Source organism: Lepidothrix coronata, unplaced genomic scaffold, assembly GCF_001604755.1.
Source record: "Lepidothrix coronata isolate B3197 unplaced genomic scaffold, Lepidothrix_coronata-1.0 Scaffold6, whole genome shotgun sequence".
Lineage (NCBI taxonomy): Eukaryota > Metazoa > Chordata > Aves > Passeriformes > Pipridae > Lepidothrix > Lepidothrix coronata.
In genome coordinates this window covers 3696383-3720193 of record NW_016690186.1, presented here as the reverse complement: position 1 = coordinate 3720193, position 23811 = coordinate 3696383, and the positions used below count along the sequence as shown (strand labels likewise).

The 23811-nt window shown below is 38.9% G+C and overlaps 1 protein-coding gene across 2 annotated transcripts in view; it reads right to left on the bottom strand.

Annotated features, from left to right (window-relative positions):
• Window positions 1-23811, bottom strand: part of LOC108505606 (ethanolaminephosphotransferase 1-like) — a 56919-nt gene that overhangs the window by 25731 nt on the left and 7377 nt on the right. Inside the window, exons 1-5 of one of the 2 annotated variants that reach the window (XM_017831805.1) lie at window positions 23356-23422; window positions 17234-17302; window positions 11395-11503; window positions 9254-9328; window positions 2681-2949 (exon numbers count right to left, since the gene is read on the bottom strand). In XM_017831805.1, coding sequence (XP_017687294.1) covers window positions 2681-2949; window positions 9254-9328; window positions 11395-11503; window positions 17234-17263 — 483 coding nt within the window. In that variant the 5' untranslated portion in view covers window positions 17264-17302; window positions 23356-23422. Of the gene's footprint in view, window positions 1-2680; window positions 2950-9253; window positions 9329-11394; window positions 11504-17233; window positions 17303-23355; window positions 23423-23811 lie in introns of those variants that run through there. The other variant, XM_017831798.1, reaches the window with a different exon arrangement.

Here is a 23811-nt window from a genome sequence, read left to right as displayed (position 1 = left end):
TTTCAAGTTTACAAACCACAGCCTCCTGTAAATGGCTGTCTGCTGTAATCAAAGCTAATTGGAGTGCCAATTACAGCCCAGATAGAGTAATTGGGTTACCAGTTGTGATGAGTCATCAAGTCACAGAAAAATGTGATCTGTGTAAGTCCCACAAATTTCTCTATTCATAATGAGGTATTTTTTCACGAGGAACAGCAGCTCTTTTTATACCACATTTAAGGCAGAGCATGTGAGTGGGCTGTCTGTGTTTATATAGAGTGGAGCTGACTCAGCAGCAGTGTCCTGGGAGCCACATGCCAATTCAGTTTTCATTAAGGTCAACAGTTATCTATTTGCACACTTATACTAACTACTCTTATTTCTTGAGTTTTGGGGTGATAATGAAGCCCAAAGTTTTTGGCTACCATCAAATTTAAAAGCAGAAGCAGGGGACTAGACCACCTGAGTGTCTGACATGCCAATGCAATAGCACCACATTGTCAGTGAAATTAATGAAGACAGAACAGAGAGGCACATTCCTGCAGCAATCCATCTAGGAATGCCATGAAGGAAATTGTGAACCAAGTACTGGGAATCAGTCTGAAAGCAGCCTGGGAGTGCTTCCACACTCTCTGCCTCTAAACGTGACTGTGGGAATATCCGGCAGAGAAGCAGTGGGGAAAAAAAAAAAAGCAAGAGGAGCATTACCTTTCTTACTTATCATCAGCCATTTGCTATTGTCCCCAGTATCTTCTCCACTAAGTAACTGGAGACGAAGAGCTACCTTTAATAGTGCACACATCATACAAAATTCGCTGAATTGGTTTACAAAACAAGAGCAATTTTTTAGGAGAGTTATGATCTTTTACTAGACTAGTTAGTACAGCCGGGAAAAAAACACATTATATACTTCCTGGTGTGTGTGAAATGTAGTTTGGACTAATAGAAAAATACTACCTCAACCTACAAATTCTATTTTGTCTTTGTTCATAGGCAATCAAAACTACAAAAGCTTTTTTTTACAGATGGGAAAACTGACATACAGAGATTTCAATAGTACAGTCTTCCACCACTGTTGATGACTGTGCTAAATAGCATCAAAAAAATTCTGACAGTTACAGGCTTATCACTTTGACCGTAGCCAAATCATCACAGAAGTTATTAGAAAGCAAGTGTGCAGGACAGCAATCCAGCATCAGAGGCAAACAGGAAATAGCACTTGTTAGCACCTTGCATCCCAGTTAATCAAAGCAGTTTACAAACTTTACTGATATCCAGCCTCACCACAAATCTGTCAGGCAGGGAAATGTTATTAGCATTATTCCCCAGATGGAAAAGCAGTGCCAGGGGCATAGGTCACTACCAGCACTGACACAGTTAACAATACTTCTCTGCCACTTGATACCCATTCCCATATTTAAACACTAATAGGGTTTGGATGCTGAAGCAATCCAGCAGAGCTTTCTAAACATTCACATATACACCGATCATCTGAACAACAAGTGGAATTGGTTTGAACATAGCTATTTCTCTCCTGCTGGAAGAACTTCACCAAGAAGCCTTATACAGACATGGCTGAAACTTGCAGACCAGCTGGCTGCCTAATGTCTTAATCCTGAGCCAACTTCTTCTCCCAGAACCTATTTCGTAGGGGATGACACAGATGCACCACAGCTGGACCACCATCTCTGAGTTGTTCTCAAACCACTGGATTCTGATTATGTTTACAGCAACACATCTGCAGCCATTAATTCAAATACTATATTTCCATTAAAACGCATATTTGAGTATTTGTCAAACTTCTTTTCAATTATGTATATTTGGCTGTACCTTTCATCTCATGCCTGTGACAGGAAGCTCAGAAGACTGTGACTGCTCTTCAGTCTGCAAGAGCTTGGCTATGTAAGAAACAAATAAGCCAGCCCAAAAATCCAGTGCTGGGCCCTTGGAAGTGCACCGAACTTGTTACTCCTGCTACTTATTTGTGTACTGTGGACACCACTCACTGTGGTGGCCTGGGCGTGTTTCTGAGGAGGTCCACCTCAAGACAGGGCTGTAAGCCAGTCAAGATCTCAGCTGGGGCTGACTGTGGACTGATACATAATTCATGTTACTGAATGTCATTCCCTACGACTTTTTGACATCCATTATATGACTGACTTTTTTTCAAGGGTAGAATTCACTTTACAACAGTTAATGTTCTCTGTATAGTTACAATGTCGTTTCCATCACCACACTTGTTGTAAAACAGGGTAGAATTGAGAAGGTCTAGCAGTGTATAACTGCGTAATTACTATTAGTAGATACTACTTGGACTACTTCACATCATGTCTCAGAACCCAGTGTTGGGGGGGAAATTGCTTACGGCTTCAGATAGCAAAATAATTTTTGTTAACACCACAAATCAAATGCAGTTAAACGACATTCTCACAGGCACTATCTGGCTGCTAGGCTTGCTGCAAGTCTTTTTTCTCCTGCAAGGCAATGAATCTCTGATGCTGACAATTTGCTTAAGAGCATCCCTTCACTGCAAATGCAGGAAATATTTCTGAATTACTTTTAGGGTTATGCAATTTTACATATTTCAAGGTCTCAGCCAAATATATTTGCCTTGAGCACTATTTTTCTATTTCTTTAATATTATGAAAACAATTATATATTTTAAAAAAATAAAACGAAAACAGAAATGATAAATACTTACCACTTGGCTTATATCATATCCCCAAGGAAGAAAAAGAACTCCTGTGTTATATTTCTCCCAGTGTGAACACATGAAGTTAAACAAGACAATGCTTAAATATATATACATTGTATATACAGAAACTCCAGTCTTCCCATTGTCACGGGAACAGACAGAAAAAAAGGAAAGCACAAAAATGGAGGTAGCCCAGCTATCCAGTCCATGGTCAAATAGTTCTCCTAGAGGAGTACTGGACTGAGTCCTTCGAGCATGTTTCCCATCTATGGAGTCTAGAAGGATTGGGAAAGAAAAAGAAATGAAAATTTAGAGCACAACAAAAGGAGTAACTTTCTTCACATACACCACACTACTGCCATATATAACGCATGAGAAAATTACAATGACGACTGAAGCACAACAGCCTCCTCAATACTAACGATTAGGATTGCTCATAAAATACTTGTTTCAGTTATCAAGAAATTTTTCTGTCCTTCCCTCAGCTCTGAAGCTTTAATGCCACCTGTCTTATGAGCTTTAGAAAGACATTCAGAATTACTTGCCCCCAGTGGTCTTGAAATGCTTTAATGTCAGACCCTGCGATCAGTTACAAGTGCTGAAAAGTGTCCATAGGGCTTCTCACCCATCCGTTGGTGTTGGGCACCCTCTGAGCCTTCAGACCACTTGTGAGGTAGACTGGGGACATTGTTTAGTGGTGGACTTGGCAGTGCTGGGTTAATGGTTGGACTTAGCGATCTTCAAGGTCTTTTGCAAAATGTATTATTATATGAATCTAAAAATACATTATAGTTAAGGTGCATTACACGTTGATTGATCACTTTTAATACTTGAGTGCTTGAAAGATGGTCCAGTACTGCACTGGATCTCACTCTGAAGATGCAGTTGGACAATATGGTTTGAGTTGATCTGATAATTCACTGCTGTTGAACAGGGAGACCTGCAGCCTGTTCAGCTGGTGGAAAGAGAGTAAACATTATGTTTTCTTCTGTGTCACTAATAGATTTGGTGTTATGAATAGTACAAAAACCAAGGGAGATAGCACAAGAGAGGGGTGGTGAATGCAGGCAGGAGGAAGGGGATCTAGTGGTTGTAACCTTTCTTAGTTGTGTTGTCAAACCATACCCTTAGCCTCTTCTCTGAGACTGTGCTGCTGAAAAATATTTTCCTCTTAAAGTTAAGTGTAAAGGCGCAGAATGAATCTCTTAGGAAAAAGTACGCAGAACAAACCTTACAGATTACTTACTGTTATCTTGAATCTCAAAATAAAATGGAGATTTTTTTCCTTTTTAATGTTACTTGGAAGGTAAAGCAGTTATTAGCTATTGATAGCATTAATAATGCAAAACTGACTAGAGATACGACTCGGCAGAGTGAGACCAAAGACTCCACAGCTGCTATAGATCATATGCTACTTACTTCACCAGATTATTTGTCATTACTCTGAGTTTTGTTTAATGTAAATACACTTTAGGGACCTAAACTGGGAAAACATGGGATTTCATTTTGTACAGTTTTTAGACTGTCTCTCTATTGTAATACCTAAACAGCTGTGAGATATCCTCCACTCAAATACAAATCTCTTGAGACAGTTCTCACAACTCTAAAATTAAATATCTCAAAGAGGATTTCAAATATAGCTTGCCCCTTTCTAGAGACACTTTCTTTCTCTATTAACATTACCACTGAATTTTCAACATCTTACTGAAATGTGCAGAAAGAAAACTATATATAAGCTTGAGGTTAATTGAATGGTGTTACTGTAACTGTAGAAATTCTTCCATCCAGTAAAGAATATTTCTGAAATTTAACTAGCAAATAAGTATATTATCAACCCTAAACAGTTTATAGTCTTTTATACTTCAAGAATACCTATCCAAAATAAGAGAGAATTCAGTTACACAGGTAATACCTTTAAAAATGAGAACGTTAGAAGATTTTTCTGTTCATAAATTATTTTAAGTTGTCACAAAAGTGACATTAGATAGTAAAATATGTACATCACAGAGAAGAAGGGGTTTTCATTTTGCAAGAACTTTAGTTTTATTAAAAAGAGGCTTACAGTGGTGTCATAAAATAGAATATTTCTAATTATAATGGGCATGGAGAAAAACACAGGAACTATATGACACATAGATAAAATCAGATTTTCAAAAATCTTTAATCAGATTTTCCACGTAGTTTCATTACCTTTTTAAGAGATTGAGAATATTTTGTTTTAAGTTTCAGTTTAAAATTGTTCATGCCCACACTGGTGTGTATTCAATAGCGGACATACACTGTCCCACACTTCCACTGCTTTAGAATTCTTGTATTATGATTTTGTCTCATAAAGGTTCATAAATATTCAGTTTTATTAAATTTTATATAACTTTTAAAGAGTGGAATTTAAAATAACAGCAAATAGCAGTCCATTTTATGGAAAGGGAAAGATACCAAACCACCTTAAAAAAGGGGGCGGGGGGGAAGAACAGCATTTGGAGAGAGAAACTGTGTCATTAAAAAGAAGCTGAGAGAGATTACAGCTGCATATTTGGTTAGTTATTATGGCTCTTTGCAGTCTTCCAAAGGGAAAACTTTGGCCATGAAGAATTAAATCTGAGACTAAATATTTCATGAAGTGGCTTGGACAGCAGACATAAAAATCTACATATACATTAGTTCATTATAGCTTTGACTGTCAACATCATATTCCTTGCCTTCCAAGTATTAGGAACTAGAGGCGTCACTGGCAAATACCATCTACATTAAGAATCTTGGAAGCTGAACTTCCAATGAGCTTTCTGGGGTGTCATACAGTAACAACTCCAATATGTAATTCCTATTTATGAAACAATAGCCATTTCATTAAATTCTATACAATTACACAAAAATGGTTTTCGCAAAGAAACTGCTGCTTCTGATAATTATTATAGAGAGCTAGGGAAATCTGACTGGTAGTCAGCTTCAAGGGACAGTTGTCCCATTGCTTTTTATGGTACAAATACAAATAAATTCCAGAAAAAAATAATTTTGGCATGATCTCACCAATTTAATAGAAATGTCAAGGCATTTACAATGCAGAGGGAGATTTCTCCACAAGGGGATACCCCCAGATCAATCAAGATGGCTCTATACGCATGAGTATGATTCCAAAAGTGGTCAGCACCTTTGCACAGGTGCTTTGCACAGCACTGCAGCATACTAATCTATAACACATCCGTTTGTAGCCTCAGTGTCTCAAGTATGGCACACAAATATATGGCTACACTCTGCAATGGCCTTACAAGAAACAGTTCCAAGGAGAGTGTACATTTAGAATCACAGAATAGAATCGTTAAGGTTGGAAAAGAATTCCAGGATCAAGTCAACTTTTGACCAAACACTACGAGCTCAACTAAACCACAGCACTATATGGTGCATCCAGGAATTTCTTGAACACTTCCAGGGATGGTTACTCCACCACCTCCCTGGGCAACCCATTCCAATGCTTAACAATCCTTTCAGGGTAAAATTTCTTCCTCGTGTCCAACCTGGTGCAGCTTGAGACGATTTCCTCTTTTCCTGTCACTGGTTGCCTGGGAGAAGAAGCTGACCCCTACCTGGCTACAAACTCCTTTCAGGTAGTTGTAGAGCCTGAGCCTCCTCTTCTCCAGACTAAACAATCCCACAGCTCCCTCAGCCACTCCTCATAGGACTTGTGCTCCAGCTCTGTTGCCCTTCTCTGGACTCACTCCAGCACCTCAATGTCTTTCTTGCAGTGAGGGGCCCAGAGCCGGATGCAGTACTCAGAGGTGCGGCCTCACCAGTGCTGAGTACAGGGAGAAAATCACTTCCCTGGTCCTGCTGGCCACACTATTGCTGATACAAGTCAGGATGCCATTGGCCTTCTTGGCCACCTGGGCACACTGCTGGCTCATGTTCAGCTGCTGTCAACCAGCACCCCAAGGTCCTTTTTCACTAAACAGCTTTCCAGTCACTTTTCCCCAAGCCTGTAGTGCTGTGTGGGGTTGTTGTGACCCAAGAGCAGGACCCAGCACTTGGCCTTGTTAAACCTCATGCCATTGCCCTCGGCCCATTGATCCAGCCTGTCCAGATCCCTGTGCAGAGCCTTCCTGCCCTCCAGCAGATCAACACTCCCACCCAACTTGATGTCATCTGCAAATTGACTGAGGTTGAACTTGAACCCTTCATCCAGATTCTGGATAAAGACATTAAACAAGACTGGTCCCAATACTGATCCCTGAGGAACACCACTGGTGACTGGCTGCCAACTGGATGTAACTCTATTCACCGTCACTCTCTGGGCTCAGCCATCTGGACAGTTTTTAACCCAATGAGGAGTGCACCTGACCAAGCCACAGGGTGCCAACTTCTCCAGAAAAATGTTGTGGGAGCCAGTATCAAAGGCTTTACTGAATTCCAGGTAGACAACATCCTCAGCCTTTCCCTAATCCACTAGGCTGGTCATCTGGTCACAAAAAGAGATCAGCTTGGTCAAGTAGGACTTACCCTTCCTAAAGCTATGGTGGCTGGGCCTGAGCCCCTGGTTGTCCTGTACGTGTTAAGAGATGGCACTAAGATGATCTGCTCCATGACTTTCCCTGGCTCTGAGGACAGACTGACAGACCTGTAGTTTGCCAGATCCTCCTTCTGACACTCCTTGCAGATGGTCACCACATTGGCTCACCTCCAGTCTTCCGGGACCTCCCTGATTAAGCATGATAAATGATGGAGAGTGGCTTGGTGAACTCATCCACTGGCTCCCTCAGCACCCTCAGGTGGATCCCATCTGAACCCATAGACTTCTGAGTGTCTAAGTGGCACAGCACCTCACTAACTACTTCCTCCTGGATTGCAGGGGGTCTATTCTGCTCCCCATCCCTGTCCAGCTCTGGGGACTGGCTGCCCTGATGATGACCAGTCTTTCTGTTAAAGACTGAGGCACCAAGTACCTCAGCCTTTTCCTCACCCTTGGTTACAGTACTTCCCTTCACATCCAATGAAGGATGGAGATTTTCCTTGGCCCTCTTTTTGTTATTAAAGTATTTATAAAAACATTTTGTATTATCTCTCACAGCCGTGGCCACATTGAGTTCTAGCTGAGCTTTCATCTTTCTAATCTCTCTAAATGACCTAATGACATCCTTGTACTCTTCCTGACTTGCCTGCCCTTCTTCCCAAGGTCATAAACTCTATTTTTTTTTCCTGAGTTCCAGAAAAAGCTCCCTATCCAGCCAGGCCAGTCTTCTTACCCAACAGCTCATCTTTCAGCACACAGGGATGGTCTGCTGCTGTATCTTTAAGATTTCCTTCTTAAGGTATGCTCAGCCTTCCTGGACCCCTTTTACACTGCACTGCGCAGTCCACATAAATATACTACCTTGGGGCCCCCCAAAAATTAACTTTGTTGCACCACATTGCGGAGAGACTAGTTCAGAATGAGACAGGTTTGGAAGAGAAAGCAAAAACACCATGCTATTGTGGATCTCACTCCCAGATCTGCATCAGTTCAGGTTTATGTCTTCACACCACTGCACAGCAAGGTGCAATATACCTAAAAATACAGTCATGGCATGGTACAAAATAGTAAAAATGGAATACGAAATTGAGGTGTAGGTGTTACAGGAGAAAAACAGCAAGAGGAAAGAAAAAATCATACTTCATCTCCATAAGAAGCTCAGCCCTGTCATCACACGTGTCATCACCATTTCTCCTGACATACACCATAAGCACTGAAGTATCTAACAGTTTCCTTTTTCTCTGCTTTGCCCTTTTTTTTTCATTTGTCCTTGAAAGCACCCTCTGGTAATGCTGGCATCAAGAAGTTTCTCAGAATGTCAACATCAAGGAACAAAGATTTTTATGAAATCAGAGAGCAATGACTCCTATGAAGACAGGCTGAGAGACTTGGGGCTGTACAGCCTTGGGAAGAGAAAGCTTCCAGGGAGACCTCAGAGCTGCCTTCCAGTGCCTAAAGGGGGTCCTACAAGAGAGCTGGAGTGGGATTTTTTTACATGGGTATGGACAACAGGACAAAGGCAAATGGGTTCAAACAGAAAGAGGGTAGGTTTAGATTAAACATTATGAAGAAATTCTTTGCGGTGAAGGTGGTTAGACACTGGATCAAGTTGCCCAGAGCAGTTGTGGATGTCCCATGCCTGGAAGTGTTCACAGCCAGGTTGGATGGGGCTTTGAGCAACCTGATCTAGTGGAAGGTGTCCCTGCCCATGGCAGAGGGAAAGGAAATAGATGGTCTTTAAGGTCCCTTCCAATCCCAACCATTCTATCCTTCTTTGAGTGCTGCTACATAATGATTTCCACTGTTCCTCTAAAATAATTTGAACTTTACCGAGGGGTAAGAGCCTCATCATCAACCTCTAATATATAATGTCATACGCTGTTCGGGGTTTTCTTCAGTCTTATAAATTTTGTGTGTATGTGTGTTTGGTTGTTTTTTTTTTAATCTAAGAGAATTGTTTTGGAAAGAGATTAGTAATTTATCCACAGTGCCTCTTCATCTCAGAATCCACACTAGTGAATTTGAAGATAAAACTATACAAAGACATAAGATGTGTAAATTATTTCACTGTACTTTACCTAAAGCATAAGCACAAAAAGTGGTAAAAGCACTGAAGAGCCACACCCAGGTGGGAACAAGTCCAGGACTGCTACCTGAAAGAAATGGAGTAGTAAGTCAGTGTAACAGTGGTTAACCTCAAAGAAATCCACCAACATATGCATATGTATAAAAACAAGTTGCCACTGACTAACCTACTGCATCAAACAGATTGAAATACTTGGTTTTGACCTTCAGGCATCACTGAGCTCTACTGAAGACATATTGAGCAGGCTTAAATGTGTTTACACTGTAGAGGACAGAAGATAAGGTTTTTTGGTCCTGAAATTACTCTATTATTGCACAAAACAATGACAGTAATGAGATAAAAATTTTTACAGGTCACAGGAAGACTATCCGTTGACAAATTAGTTAATGTTTATGTAATATCTAGAAGTAAAAAAAAGGTATTTTTCAAGCAAGATTATTAGTGCCAGCCTGGGGTTTATGTAGTACTTCTACCGTACAGATCTGAACAGGAAGTTGTTGTCCTCAGCTAGGACAAATATTAGCACCTTTTTTTTTTCCTTGAGAAAAAGGAAAAGAAAGTTGAATTGGACAGAGCCCAGGGTTCTGTTCTTGCTCTGCTGATAGCATTAACCCAAGGTTATTGTTGTTCTTTTAAAGAAATCAATCCTTTTTCCAAAGACTGTTCTATTTAACTTAAACATCATCCAGTAAGTACTACACTAGCACTAAACAACTGTAAATGCCTCTCAGATTTCTGGCATTTGGCACCTAACACAGGGAATTCGTGCATACAGAGGGGTGTCCTTGCCTGAATGATGCCAGGAGTTGCCAGCACCTAAAGCAGTGCCTTGACTACCTTTCTCAATGCCTCATTTTGCCATTCTGAAAGAAAAGATGGCAATTCCTGACTCCTAGTTGCAAATCTGAATGAAAACCAGCTGTCCAGGAAATTAAGTCTTTTATTTCTGATCCTAGGTATGGGATTGATATATGATACTCAAAAGGCTTGTTAGGTTGCATGAATGTTTTCAATCAATTGAGAAATGATGGGCACTGTTCTCATGTGAAATCGAGAAGAGGCTTGCAAACTACACATATAGGCCTCAACTCCAACAGACTTAATCACCAATTTCAAATATCTTCAAGTTCCATGTATATCTACTGGGAATTTGTCAAGATAACATCATCCCATTAAAAAGATTTGTTCTGGATGCTCTTTTCTTACAGAACTTAATATTAGTTGCATTGATAAAAAAACCCCAAGTGTTTAAGAATGAGGCCACACAACATATAACAAGCTGGCCCTGAAAACATAATGCTCATACAGGATTACTTTCGAACTAAAACTGCTAAGAAGTATCTCTGCCTCTAGAATTATTACCATAAATGTACAAACAGCCCACACCAAAGGGTACCTCTTGAATCTAAACACAGGCATAAAAAAAATTAAAGACAGCAAAACATAGTTGTTTCAGGAAATAAAACTGTTGCCTTCACTAAATTGTCTAATTTAAAGAAAACTAAAGCTTTTTATATATTTATATATATATAGATGTTTTACATATTAAACACCTTACAGAAGATGCTTACTACTTTTTGTAGGCTCCAACAGCTGGTCTGAGAAGCCCAGAACTAAACATGCCCTACACTCAGAGGCAATCAGCCAAAAAGCTTCTGACTTGGTCTACCACGAAGAGCAAATACAGACTCGGACACAGAGAGTCACAATTTGAAGCAACATTTATTTAGAAACTATGTCTTCTTTGTCTAGAAGCAGTTTTGAGAAATAACTTGTTGAGGCATCAATTTAGGTATTAGGAAATGTGAAACCAATGAAAACTTTATGAAGAACATTTGGGTGGTTTTTGTCTGTGCATTTAAATCCTGGAATAAACTTTAAATAAAATGAGATATTATCATAGGCTGCAAGCAGCATATGCTGAAACCCATTTTAGGGATAAAATTAAATAATATTTTTCAATAAAATGTTCTTAATTTTTAAGGCCATATGTGAGGTCAGATCCTCCTATTGTGCTCATGGAGTGTAATGAAGGGAATGAGTGGAAGATTCAAGTGTCTGATCCCTCCCTACAACATTCAGAAGTACAAGCAGCTCACTAATTCTAAAAAATTACAACATGAGGATTTTTACCTGAGGCAGTGTAGTCCCAGTCATAAAAAGATATTAGAAAATAATTAAATAAAATCATGACAAATCCAGAGAATGTTAACAGGTTGGGAGCAATCCACAAAGGCACTATCTGTTAAAAAAGAAAGAAAAAAATTTCAGAAAAACTGTACATCCTATTTTAATTAAATATTTTATATCAGGAAAGAAGCCTTTATATGGCATCAGCAACGTTCAGATTTGTGTATATTTCATCATTCTCAAATTAAAATACCATTTTCATTTCTGAAATTTATTTTCAAATGCAATCCTTTTGCCTGATCTTTGTGACTGCAGCAAAAATGACATTTTAAAACATTGTATTCCCTATGTTGTACATTATCCTTATTTATCCAATCATCAAGGAAAACTTCCTGCAATCATCTGTATCAGAACTGAAAGAAGACTGCAGCACCCCAGTGTGGTAATTCAGCATCCACGTGGTAGGGTTTTTTTAGCATTCTATTCCCACACTATGAAAAGGAAATTTCCTCTTCTAAAATATGTCAATAATTTCTAACTCAAAACATCAACAAAACCATACCCCGAGTGCATTACACTTTTAGATTCAGAAGATCTCTCCATTACAAGCAGCTCCCTACTTCTCTTGACAGTAATGTGCTGCTTGGGTCTCCTTCTTAACTTATAAATTATAAACACTCCATTCATTGATTTTACTTTGTAGGGTGCTGAAAAGGATTCTGCCTTCACCTAAACCTCTAATTCTTTGTCCCAGTAACCACTCTCAGCTATTCACACCCTGCAGCTTTAAGGTGATCCTTACACTGCAACAGGGATTCCTTTTGGTAACACTCTTTCGAAGTAACACAGTTTCTCCAGCATATTTTTTTGAAATAGCACACACAGCTTTCTACATGATTTTTAGACAGAACATACTTGCAGAAACACTAAGTATCAAATAGCATCACTCAAACACACTATCAATATATTTAAAATACAAAAATACTGGAGGCTTATAATCAAATTCTTTGGAGTGCCTAAGGACTGAAAATATATCTAAAGTACTTTTACAGTACAAATTATTACAAGACAATAATAAAGAATAGGAAGTCAAATAATTTCAGATACTAATAACAGTTTTGAAATAAAATTATTTGTTAGTTTTTCTGGACTAGCTAGATGGACAGACAGATGAATACATATGAATTTGTATACACCTTTACATTTCCTCTATCCTAAAATTTGAATGCGTGAATGATTAATTATTCTGACTAGATCCTCTTTTCCTACTGTAGAACAATTTATAATACTCAGGGGGAATTGTGCAACTGATAGGGTACAGTCTAAAGTGTATACTTTCAAAAAATCAGATTAAAATTCCTGAATACTTTTCTGTTATGTTTTTTAGATGTTTTCTGTAATAGCATTAGTAGTAACTATCATATCTGAAAGTTTCTTTCTTTATCACCAGGATTTTATCACTAATTTTAAAACACTGTATGTCAGCTCTCATAGTATTTAAAATACATCACGCAATGCATGCAACTACACTAAAAAAAAAAATAAAATTAACATTTCTAAAGTCCTGAGCGTTCAAAAGCCCAAATCTAAACCTCTAAGAAAAGGGACAGCAAATGTCCCCTGAAGTTCCTTTTGGAGAATACCTAGGGTAGAACCCTTCACCGCACAGTCCCCTTTTCTTATATTGACTGCACACTCAGCGTGCAGCAACAGCAGCATGTTCTCCCCATTTTGCTACCTGAGGATGCAGGAAAATGAATCTCCTGCTGGGGAATTTATCTGATGTCTATGACCATAATTATATGAAACATGAACAACAAACACTAAAAAAATTCTAGATTTGTCTCTTTTAGTCTGAACTGTGGACCAAAATAGTGTGTTAAGACACCATGGATGAACCGTTTACGTGGATATACAGATGCCATCCAACGTATTGTTTTAAAATGACTGACTTCTCCTGCACAATTCATAAGAATTGTTGACTATTAAATCAAGTGGGGCACCACAATCATCTGCTTTCTAATTAGGTTCATTATTCTAAACAGTCACAATGTCATTATTAAATTATTACAGAAAATAATTTCAGCTTTCACAGTGCAAACATGAAGAAGTTATTTTAACCCACTTTCTTGCAAACAGCATGTATTCTAAGAAGAAAACCTTCAAAGGATGTTGTTATACTTGCAATCCCTTTGGCTAACAGACACACCATGAAAAACAGTTACAGGAGTTCTGTCCTCAGGAAAACAGACTCTCCTGCAGCTAAACCCCTAAGCATGTTCTTTTGATCCCTACCGAACCTAATCTGTCTAGGTATTTGGAAAGTCTTCCAATTGCAAAATCCCTTTTGTTACATCTAATGCCCTTTATCCTTTTGGTTGGCCTTACACTAGCATCACCTTATTTCATAATTTAAAAAATCACAGAGTGTTCAAGATTAACTTCTTACACACCTTGGAGAAATAGAGTCTGAATTTATGGAAGGATACATTGCAAACTTTATTATCTAATTAACAGACAGTAGAATTCTAATATACCAACGTGTTACATGATTAATACAACTGAAGGTACCATAGGGAGAATCACATCTGTTCTCCGGCAAAACTTTTGTATGCTTAAACCTTTTAAAAAACTTTTAGTTCCACAAAACACTAAATGATTTCTGTTCCACCAGGTCTACAGCCACTCATTCGAAAAGCCTTAATACAAACAGCAAATCCTTTAATATATCAACTATTTGGATTATAAATGGTAAAGTACATTTATATAAAGTTCTGTTCAAACTTCACTAAGTCACTTGAGACTACTAAAATTCTACTCTTGCCCAATTCTAGTGATAAAATCAAAGTTCATAAAGGCAACAGAGGGGAGTTAAATTGATTTCAGTGAAGCTGGCATACACCTATGTATCCCACTGGGATTTCCTCCTTTTCCTCTCATTGTCCTGAACAGATGTGATTTCTTATGAACACAAATACAGGAGGAATATTCAGTTTGCGTAATAGCTAAATAATACTACTCATTATTTATCGGAGAGCACAAGATTGTGCTTCATTATAAAATACAAATCCCAATTAAAGGCAAATGCATGGAGCATTGAATTAAATGAAGATGAAATGCCTATAGTTGCATAATCAGCATAGTTTTAAATAACACGTAGAGTCATATCCTAGTGTCATATTCTGGCTTGTATCAGCAGTAGTGTAGCCAGCAGAACCAGAGCAGTGGTCTGTACTCGGCACTGGTGAGGCTGCACCTTGAATCCTGTGTTCAGTTCTGTGCTCCTCAGTACAAGAAGGGCATTGAGGTGCTGGAGCCTGTCCAGAGAAGGGCAATGGAGTTGGTGAAGAGTCTGGAGCATAAGTCCTACGGAGAGCAGCTGAGTGGGCTGGGGTTGTTCCATCTGGAGAAAAGGCAGCTCAAAGGGGGACATTATCACTCTCTACAACTGCCTGAAAGGAGGTTGTAGCAGGTGTGGGTCGGTCTCTTCTCCCAGGTAACAAGTGATAGGACATGACGAAACAGCCTCAAGCCACACGAGGGGACGTTACGTTGGACATTAGGTAAAATTTCTTCCCCAAAAAGGTTGTTGAGCATTGGAACAGGATGACCAGGGAAGTGGTGAACTCACCATCCCTGAAGATATTTAAAATACATGCATATGTGGCACTTGGGGACATGGTTTAGTGTGGAATTGGCAGTGTTGGGTTAACAGTTGGACTCGATGATCTTAAAGGTAATTTTCAACCTAAATGATTCTATGGTTCTATGATTCGTATAGTTGTTACTATAGTTTCATACAACATGGAAAAACTGCCATGAACATGAGTTTTCTACATCACAGGATATTATAGTCTAGGGCACAGTCATAGATCAGCTATAATACTTACAATAGGTACAAGCTACCAAAAAAAAAAAAAAAGTATTCAAAGCTTCTCCTAAAACTAAGATATAATTTATTAAGATAACACTGGTGTACTTGCACTCCAAGAGAAAATAGTATTTTGGCGCTCAGACGAGCAGAATTTTCTTGAACTGAGTTTGGAATAACAGTTACTGCCACATCTGGTTTCAGTATCTAGCCAGGAATAAAACCATTATAGCAACAATTTTGGTGCCCTCCCAGTTCTCATTTTTATCTCTAAGAGCAATCTCCATTACATACTCTTTTCTTCTGCTGCTGTGCATTGCCAGCTCCTCTGCAGGACTCTGATTCTACATAGCAGTATCTTCTAACATTAGAATAACTACTTCTACAAAAGCTGAAAGCAATATAGTTTCCCTTTAAATCCTTGCAACACATCACTGAGAATTATTCTGTAACACTCTCGAACCAGAAGGCAAGGTAGAAAATTCAGTGCTGTATCTTCAGTATTCAAACCAAATGGCAAAGTACAGACAGCACCCACCCCAGTCTTTGGTTCCATACTCAGATCTCCCAACTTTTGAAACAGGTTTTCAGTCCTTCGCTCTGGTTGGGTTCTCCTTCAGAGAGAAGAGAACTAAATCATGCTCATCTAAAACTCAACGAGGTTTATAAAAATCTAGAGGTCACATTTTTTATGGGTTCTATCACCTTATACTACATGGGGACATTCAAGAATGCTGCTTTTCCTCTCGTAGAATGCTGCAACCGTTAGAAGAACTTATCTCCAAAGGAAGTTTTGCATTGCAATACACCCCCTTCAATCTGAGAGCAGATGAATACCCATGGATTTCCTAAACCAAAGTGCAAGTGCACAGTAAAGCCTCTGCTCATCTTCTGTGCCAGACTGCAGAGTGCTGGAGGGGTTTTTCTGCCTCATTGTTTTCCTCAATAGTATGATGGGAATGAAAACAGAGTCTCTGAACTGAATTACTGAGTACAGTTCACATCTTTGAATTGCTTTTTACTCATACACGTTTGGGTTAGTTTTTAATTCTTAAGTTAGGACATATAAACACTTTTCATTAAATTATCTTGAGATTATAAATGAGAGACTATGATTTTCCTGCTGCATTAAGAATAAGAAACACCTTTATTGCAGAATCCAGAGATGGTAGATCCAACAGCACTCTGACCACGTACATCCATTTTTGTTAGTACGAAGCTTTATTTTCAAGTCTGCTCCAATCTAAATATTTCCTGTAACAAGGCAGATGCCGAAATCATTGCTTTCTTGGAGGTCAATAAAGTTCATATTTATTTGAGATAAAGAGCTTTTTTTTTTTTTTTTGCCAACAACAGCACAACTAATTGTGAGCAGTTTATTTTTAGAAACTGCAGATCATAACGCATTCAAGAGATGGCATCTTCCAATCGTTATGGTTATCATGGTAACTGCTCTCATTTTCAGCTTCTTAAAGAAATGCCTTGCTCCCTCGAGCAAGTACCCTTGGGAGAAAATGAGACAGCACTTGCATAAAATCATATGCACGGCACAGAGATAAAGCCATGCTGTTGTTAGGCGGCATATGCTGCACAAAAATAATTTGTAGTAAATAAACCCCTTCATGTCTGCAAAGCTCTTTAATGAAAGATGTAATAATGAAAGATGTAAAAAAGAAATGGATGCCTTTTCTATAGCAATCAGAAAAAAAATAAGTAAACCTTTTTTTTCTAAAAAAAAATAAGATCTCAAAATAACATACTCATATAAACACGTGGGTAGAGCCCTTCCCAAATCTTTGTTCATGAAGCCCAGCCATGATAAACAGGTATACATCCTGCAACATTTGTTTTCTTTTATCAGATGCCCTAATTTCAGCTTTATTAATCAATATTTTTAAATGAAAATACATGATGTATTTAAAACAAATTCTTATATTAACATGTGAAGTTTTTATTTAATAAAATTCTTACCTTAATAATTTTGTTCCAGATGGGCTGCATAATATACACAGATAAAGGATTTGTATCCACAGCACTGTACTGTGAGGAAAAACCAAACATGTTAAACAAAGCACTTAACAATGCTTATTTTTTCAGCATCTAAGATCAATCACTCTGAGTGTGACTGGTGTAAATTTATTTTGTTCTGATGACCATTCATACAGATTTAATTTAATTTAAAAGCACTGGCCTAGTTTACACTTACCCTATTAGTAATCCCATGTACTAACACAAAGGTTTAGGCTTGTGAACTGGCAAACAGCTCTGCAGTCATATTTTACTGCTAAATTCTTATTAATTTTACAAGTTATCCTAAAAGAGTCTGCATTTCTACCATATTTTGGATTTATTTACTTGCACTACCACTCATACACAGTCTGAGCAGTGGTTTCTTGCTAGTATTAGGATAGATAGTGCATATGGAATATGTTCATAAGTAGAATATTATCTTGCAGAGATACAAAGCTTTTGTCATAGTAACACAGTTGCATTTGCACTATGCTAATTCATGTAATGCAATGTTATTATAAAAATAAGCCTAAAATAGCACAGTCCATTACCACAATAAAATTTTCCCATTGCACAGACCTGTAAATATATTTTATGTGTTTTATAATTCCAACAGGTATATATCTGTACCTTTTGCAAACAAAATATTTCAGAAATCCAACCCCACCCCAAATTGCTGGTGTCTGCTTTTTCCTCAGAAGGCAGTATCAAGTTTTATCCTGCCTTGAGGTTGCAGAACACAGAATCAGAACCCCCAGAAGAACGATCTTAACTGACAATACCACTCGCAATCATGTTCTTGAGCCCCGGCAGGTCCGCAGTCAAAGAAGTTATCCATATTGGGGTGAAACACATAATTATTTCAGAAATTCTAGGACTTTGAAAGTGCATATGTTGCTTAACGTTGTTAGCATGACGCATATGACTCACATAAATCTTCAGATATATCTATATATACTATTGTCCAAACATCGTGTGCAGACAATGGGAACAAAATAGGGATGTGTTAGACCACAGGTTGACAAAGCCGTTCATATGCAGAAGAGTTGATGACAGAGTCTTTTGTTTCACATAAGTCCAGCTAACAGTTAACTGTTCTCTCTATATATAGTTAATTTATTGACCTCTCTTAGCCAACTACCCTTTGGATAAGATTGCCCTCCGGAAGTACCTGTTTCAAGTCATTAATTATCAAAGCAGCCTAGACACTTGTCTTAAACTTAAGACATCTTTTAGGTGACTGAAGTCTAGCAAGACTCATTTCAGTTTCAGTATCCCTATCTCCAAGCTTTTCCATACACACCTAACTTGCACACGTGGGAGCTAAGAGCTTTCAGTGGACAAGTGCAAGTGGGACAAAAGATTCATGAAGCATGCCTCAGGTTTTGCATGCACAGTCTATGACTTTGCATCTCATCTTTCTGAGGGTATCAGCCTATGGAATGCTTAGGAACTCTTCCATACATTTCCTTTTTCTATGCATACAAAGGATATGTTTTAATTACCTTCTGGAGAAAACAAAGTATTCAGATAATTATTTTGTGATTTGTGGTTAAGTTTAAATCATGATCATAAATACAGCATTCTTGTAAATTTATTTTAATACCCTGCTTTGTTCTGCTCCCAAGAAGCTGCTAACCTCAAGGCCACGAAATCCTCAGGAGTTTAATGTTCATGTCTGCTCAGAAAAGCAAAGTACTGAGTAACATGCTCACGTTATGATCAGTGAACATGAATGCAAGAGTGCACTGAACCTTATGTAAAAACAGTACTGCCATTTGCTATTGTGTAATTCTGTCCTTTTCGGGGCACTTTTAGTAAAAGGCAGAAGTGGAAGAGGATAAGCCTGTTAGAGGTTTTTAAGTGCAAGATTGATACAAGTACTAAGCATTTCTGCCCTAGAAAAGGGAACTTGATTGTCCTTATATAAAGAAGAAGGACTTGGAATAATCAGAAAGTTTCTGTCAATTACATTTGAAAGAAATTGTAATAGTTGGGACGGAACAGCAGGAGTGAGGGAATAGGAAAAATGGCATTAACTGACTCCATCTTACTCCCAAGTTTAAAAATTCTTCTGTTGGGTTGGGGTTTTTTGTTTGGTTTGTTTGTTTTGTTTTGTTGTTGTTTTTTGGGGTTTTTTTTTGTTTTGTAGTTTTTTTCTTAATAGCTAAAACCTCCTCGAAAGCCATCTGCTTTCCCTCGCAGTGTTAATAATGGCTTCTAGCAGAGCTGGAAATGAAAATACAGACACCAGACATGTGCACACATGGATGTTGATTCGAGCAGCACACGTGAGATGTGATTTTTACTCTGTGTTCCTGCATTTTAATCTCCATCCAGGGGATCCAATACAGCATCAAGTTTGTACTGGTCAGCTCTGTCAGAGTAGAGAGGAAACATGAGAATATTAGGAGGAAGAGGGAAAAAAAGGAATAAACAGTTAAGAAAAGTAAGAGTAAGGAAAGAAAAGTAATTGAGAAAAACAAGAGAAAGAAAAATGAACCAAAGCAAAGGTTTGGCTACACAGAAGAAAGACAACCATTCTGAAGTGGCAGAGCAGAGCCAAACATCTGAGGGCAAAAGCACTCACAGTGACCAAGGTCTGCGCTGCTGAATATAAATGGTACCTTCTGACTCACATCCACACAGCTTAGAAATACCTCCCCTTATTTCAAACTGGTCACATCCACACCACACAGCATGTGCTGGATGGGTGTTTGACCTCCTCATCTGGCCCTGCACACCTAACATATTATCAGGACTGAATACACTTTAGTTCAAAGTATCTGAAGCAATCTGGGGACTACACTGAAACCCAGCAACATGGCATGTTCAGAGCATGGAAGTGAGCACTGTGTGTTGCACATGTTCACAAATCCAAACCCCCATGCTGGAAGAGCGCTGAAGGATGGTGAAAGCCAAAAATGGTGTGCACTGCTTCCAGAATGGACTATTCCCAAAACAAAGCCTAGTTATTGTCTTGAAGAGACTTTGGAGAAAAAAACAAAGCAGAAGAACGGGTAGTGAGCTAACCATTAATCAGAGCAGACAGTTGGATCTTCATTGGACTCCCTAGTCCTCTCCGGCCTTGCATTGTGGAGGTATCCCAAGAATAAAATTTTGGAATTACTACAAGTAAGAGAAAAATATAAAGCATGTCTACACAAACTTCAGAGTCAGGAGAGAAAGCAAACCCCAAGAAATGTAGTTGCATAACTGCTAGGACATAGTTACTTCAACTTAAATTGCTTCTTATGCTAACAGACTATTCCTTTCCTGTACTTAAATTATCTTTGCCCAGATAGCACCATATTGTGTCACACAGTCATATACATTCAGAGATACAAACTGTTGTGAATTGTTTATATTTGAACTGTTGGCATCAAAATGGCTCTGTAGGTCTTAGTTTTGTATTAGTAGCAACAAATTCGCTACACTTCACTTTCCTGCCCAGAAAATAGCGAATTTTAATTTTTCATTGACTTCGTGAATCACATGATTTATTACCTCTGTTGAAAATGCTGGGAAACTGAGACACATGTGAGCTGTAATTCACCCTATGGCTGGAGAATGGAGCAAAGAATAGAGCCCCAATAGTGTCAGTGGTGTCATATTTATATACATAATTTCAGTATAAGCAATATTGATTTATTCATACAAAGTCTGCTCATATTAACTCAATTTTATATTTGTGTTGACTTCTACAAAAGCCTTTAAAAATGTAGAGGCTGAAAAGCTTCTTTCCCAGACAAATTAATGTTTATAACAGCTATATATCAGGCAGTAATAATGGTTTAGGTTGCAGTATATCGAAATATATGGTTCTGTGATTGCTTGAGTATTTCATGTGAAGTTAGATGCCTATTATGGAAGAATACACTAGCTGTCCTGTTCCATGTTCCCACACGGAAAACCTGACAACCATCTAATGACAACATAAGGACTTGAATGAAGAACATAAATATTGGAAAGCCTGTTCTTTTCCTGCAAGCAAACTCAGCTGGGGCAGGCCACAGCTGGAAGAGCCACAGCTGTACCCATGTGCTGACGTTCTAACAACACAAGTGGTCCTGCAGGCCTGAGGAATCTCCTCTTATATCAAGCAGAGAATCAATACATCAAAAGGAAAAGAGCTAGAATTGTGGTCTTTAAACAAGTGATATATTGAAAATAACTCCTCTTCAGAGTGTTTTCCAAAATAGGTGCATGATGGTGTATTTCATCAATGCCACCCAGACATCTAATGATCACTTCTCCAACACACGTAAGTGATGAGCTTGTCATCATCTGGCCTATAAGCAGAGGCCTACATCACTGATGGAAAATTTTGAGGGATCTGCTGATGGAAAAGGTTTGAAAAATTGACTTCCACAGCATATATTCGAAATAAAATTAAAAAGTATTTCAGCAAGTGCTGAGGTTTTACTGTCTACCATGCATGGCTCAGCTACCCCTCCCAGGGCCAGCACAGCACAGATGGTCCCTTCCTTTAGTGCCCATGGGCAGAGGCTTCCGGTGCTGAAGGCAGTGACTGGGTCCCAGCCCTGGGAGCTTTTGGCTCTGATTATGGAACAGGACAGGCTGCCAGGCCCGCCTTGCCCTGCTGCCTTGGGGCTCCCACTGCCCCCAGCCATCATGGCATCGACAGCTACCAACACCTTCCTGTGGCTTATCACCATCTCCTCTCCAATTACACAATTTCACAACACCTGTGTTTTCTAAATGACAGACAAGGGAATAGGAGGCACAACAGTGGATTCTCTTTTGCACAAGATAAGTTTTTTTGTGGTTTTGAAAGCTGCAAAATGACCCTCCCAATCCAGGGAATGAACCAGTCACTACTTAAGAGAGCTTGGTGGGAAATCACTCTTCTGGGCAACTTCTTATGCAACATGAACTTGAATTCTGTGGTATCTTACACTTCTGGAATCATAAAAAAATTAAAGAAAATACTGAAATACTGGCACATCTGGTAACAATTTTCCATCCATCTTTCAGATTCCTAGAATACATTAAACACATGGAGTTTAATTCTAGTTTACATATGTTTTTACAGGTTTGTAGATATTATGAGACACAGTTTTGAGTTTTAAAAAAAGCCTCATAAAGGGAAAGAAGAGAATCACAATATAAACAAAAGAGCTACACAACACTATGGATGCCAAATGAATTCAAAATGTTCAGCAGTTTAAAAGTGCTGATATATTCCAAAACACAATTCTGTTATTTCTAATAATAACATTGCTTTACATTATAGCATCATTTAGTTAATTATTCATAAATAATGGCTTGGATTTTGTATCTCCTACTGCTTAGTTTGGACGACCTTGCCTTTCCTCTTATCCATATGTTTGTTTGTTTTATTAAGTCACCAATATCTAAGTCCAGGAGTTACAAATCCCTAAGACATCTAGGGTTGAAGCATATAACACATAAGTAGAAACTAAAGAACAGGATTTGTAATTTATCCTGGCAAAGAGTAGGTGGTGGAGGGCATGTAATTGCATACTCAGATGCAAACTCTTGTCTCTTTGGACTCTGAGGTTGTGGACTCTGTTACCTGATGGTTGTGCTGTGTGTACTAGGGCTGGATGTAGCTGCACCGTGAAGGAAGAGGCTGCTCAAGGTGGCCTCCTGAGCAGTTCTCTCCCCCCTGTCTTTGCTTCCTTCAATTCCATTAGCCTATGCACACCTACAGCTAGGAAATATGGTTGTATTTTCCTGCCATCTGGTACTATTCCTAGCAAATACTTGAAACCCAGTGTCATGGTTTGGGCAATTCAACAGTTCTGATTGGTATTAATAAGTCATCACAAAGCTGTTATTATATAAACTGTATTACTTAACATACATATTACATAAAATATAAAATAAAATGTATTACATAAAAGCTGTCCTGGGGATGCTTTGTTGCAAAGGTATACTTATGATTCAGACCTCCTCGTTTTCAGGAACCCTGACACAGTCATTGACCCATAGGCCATAGCTGTTTGCCTAATGGAAGTACGTATGAACCCGTGTCCATGAGGTCATGGCACACATATTGCTGTGGGTCAGGACAGGATGTTCTTAGGGAGTCGTACCTGCTAGTGGGGCACATCCCCTTGCTTGCAGAGCAGTGTCCTTCCCTTAAGATCACAGAGTCATGGATTTGGATCATAGAATCATTCGGGTCAGAAGGCACCTCATAAGGTCTCCCCCTTTTCAAAGTAGGTTCAGCCAGGAGCTCAAAACCTAGTGCTTGGTGCTTTATCCAGTTGGGCCTTGGAAAGCTCCAAGGTTGGTGACTGCTGGGCAACCTGTGCCACAGCTTCACTGTATTCTTGAGGAAAACTTTCTCCTTATAGGCCGCATGAAGATACCTTGATTCAGCTCGTGCCTGCTGCCTGTGATCTTCCCACTGTGCACAATTACAAGCAGCCTGACTTCATCCTCCCAAGGACCACCCCATAGGTACTAGGGGGCTGCTGCCTGGAGGCATCACCTCTCCAGGCAAAATAGGCCCCAACTCCACAGCCTCTCCTCACAGGACAAATGCT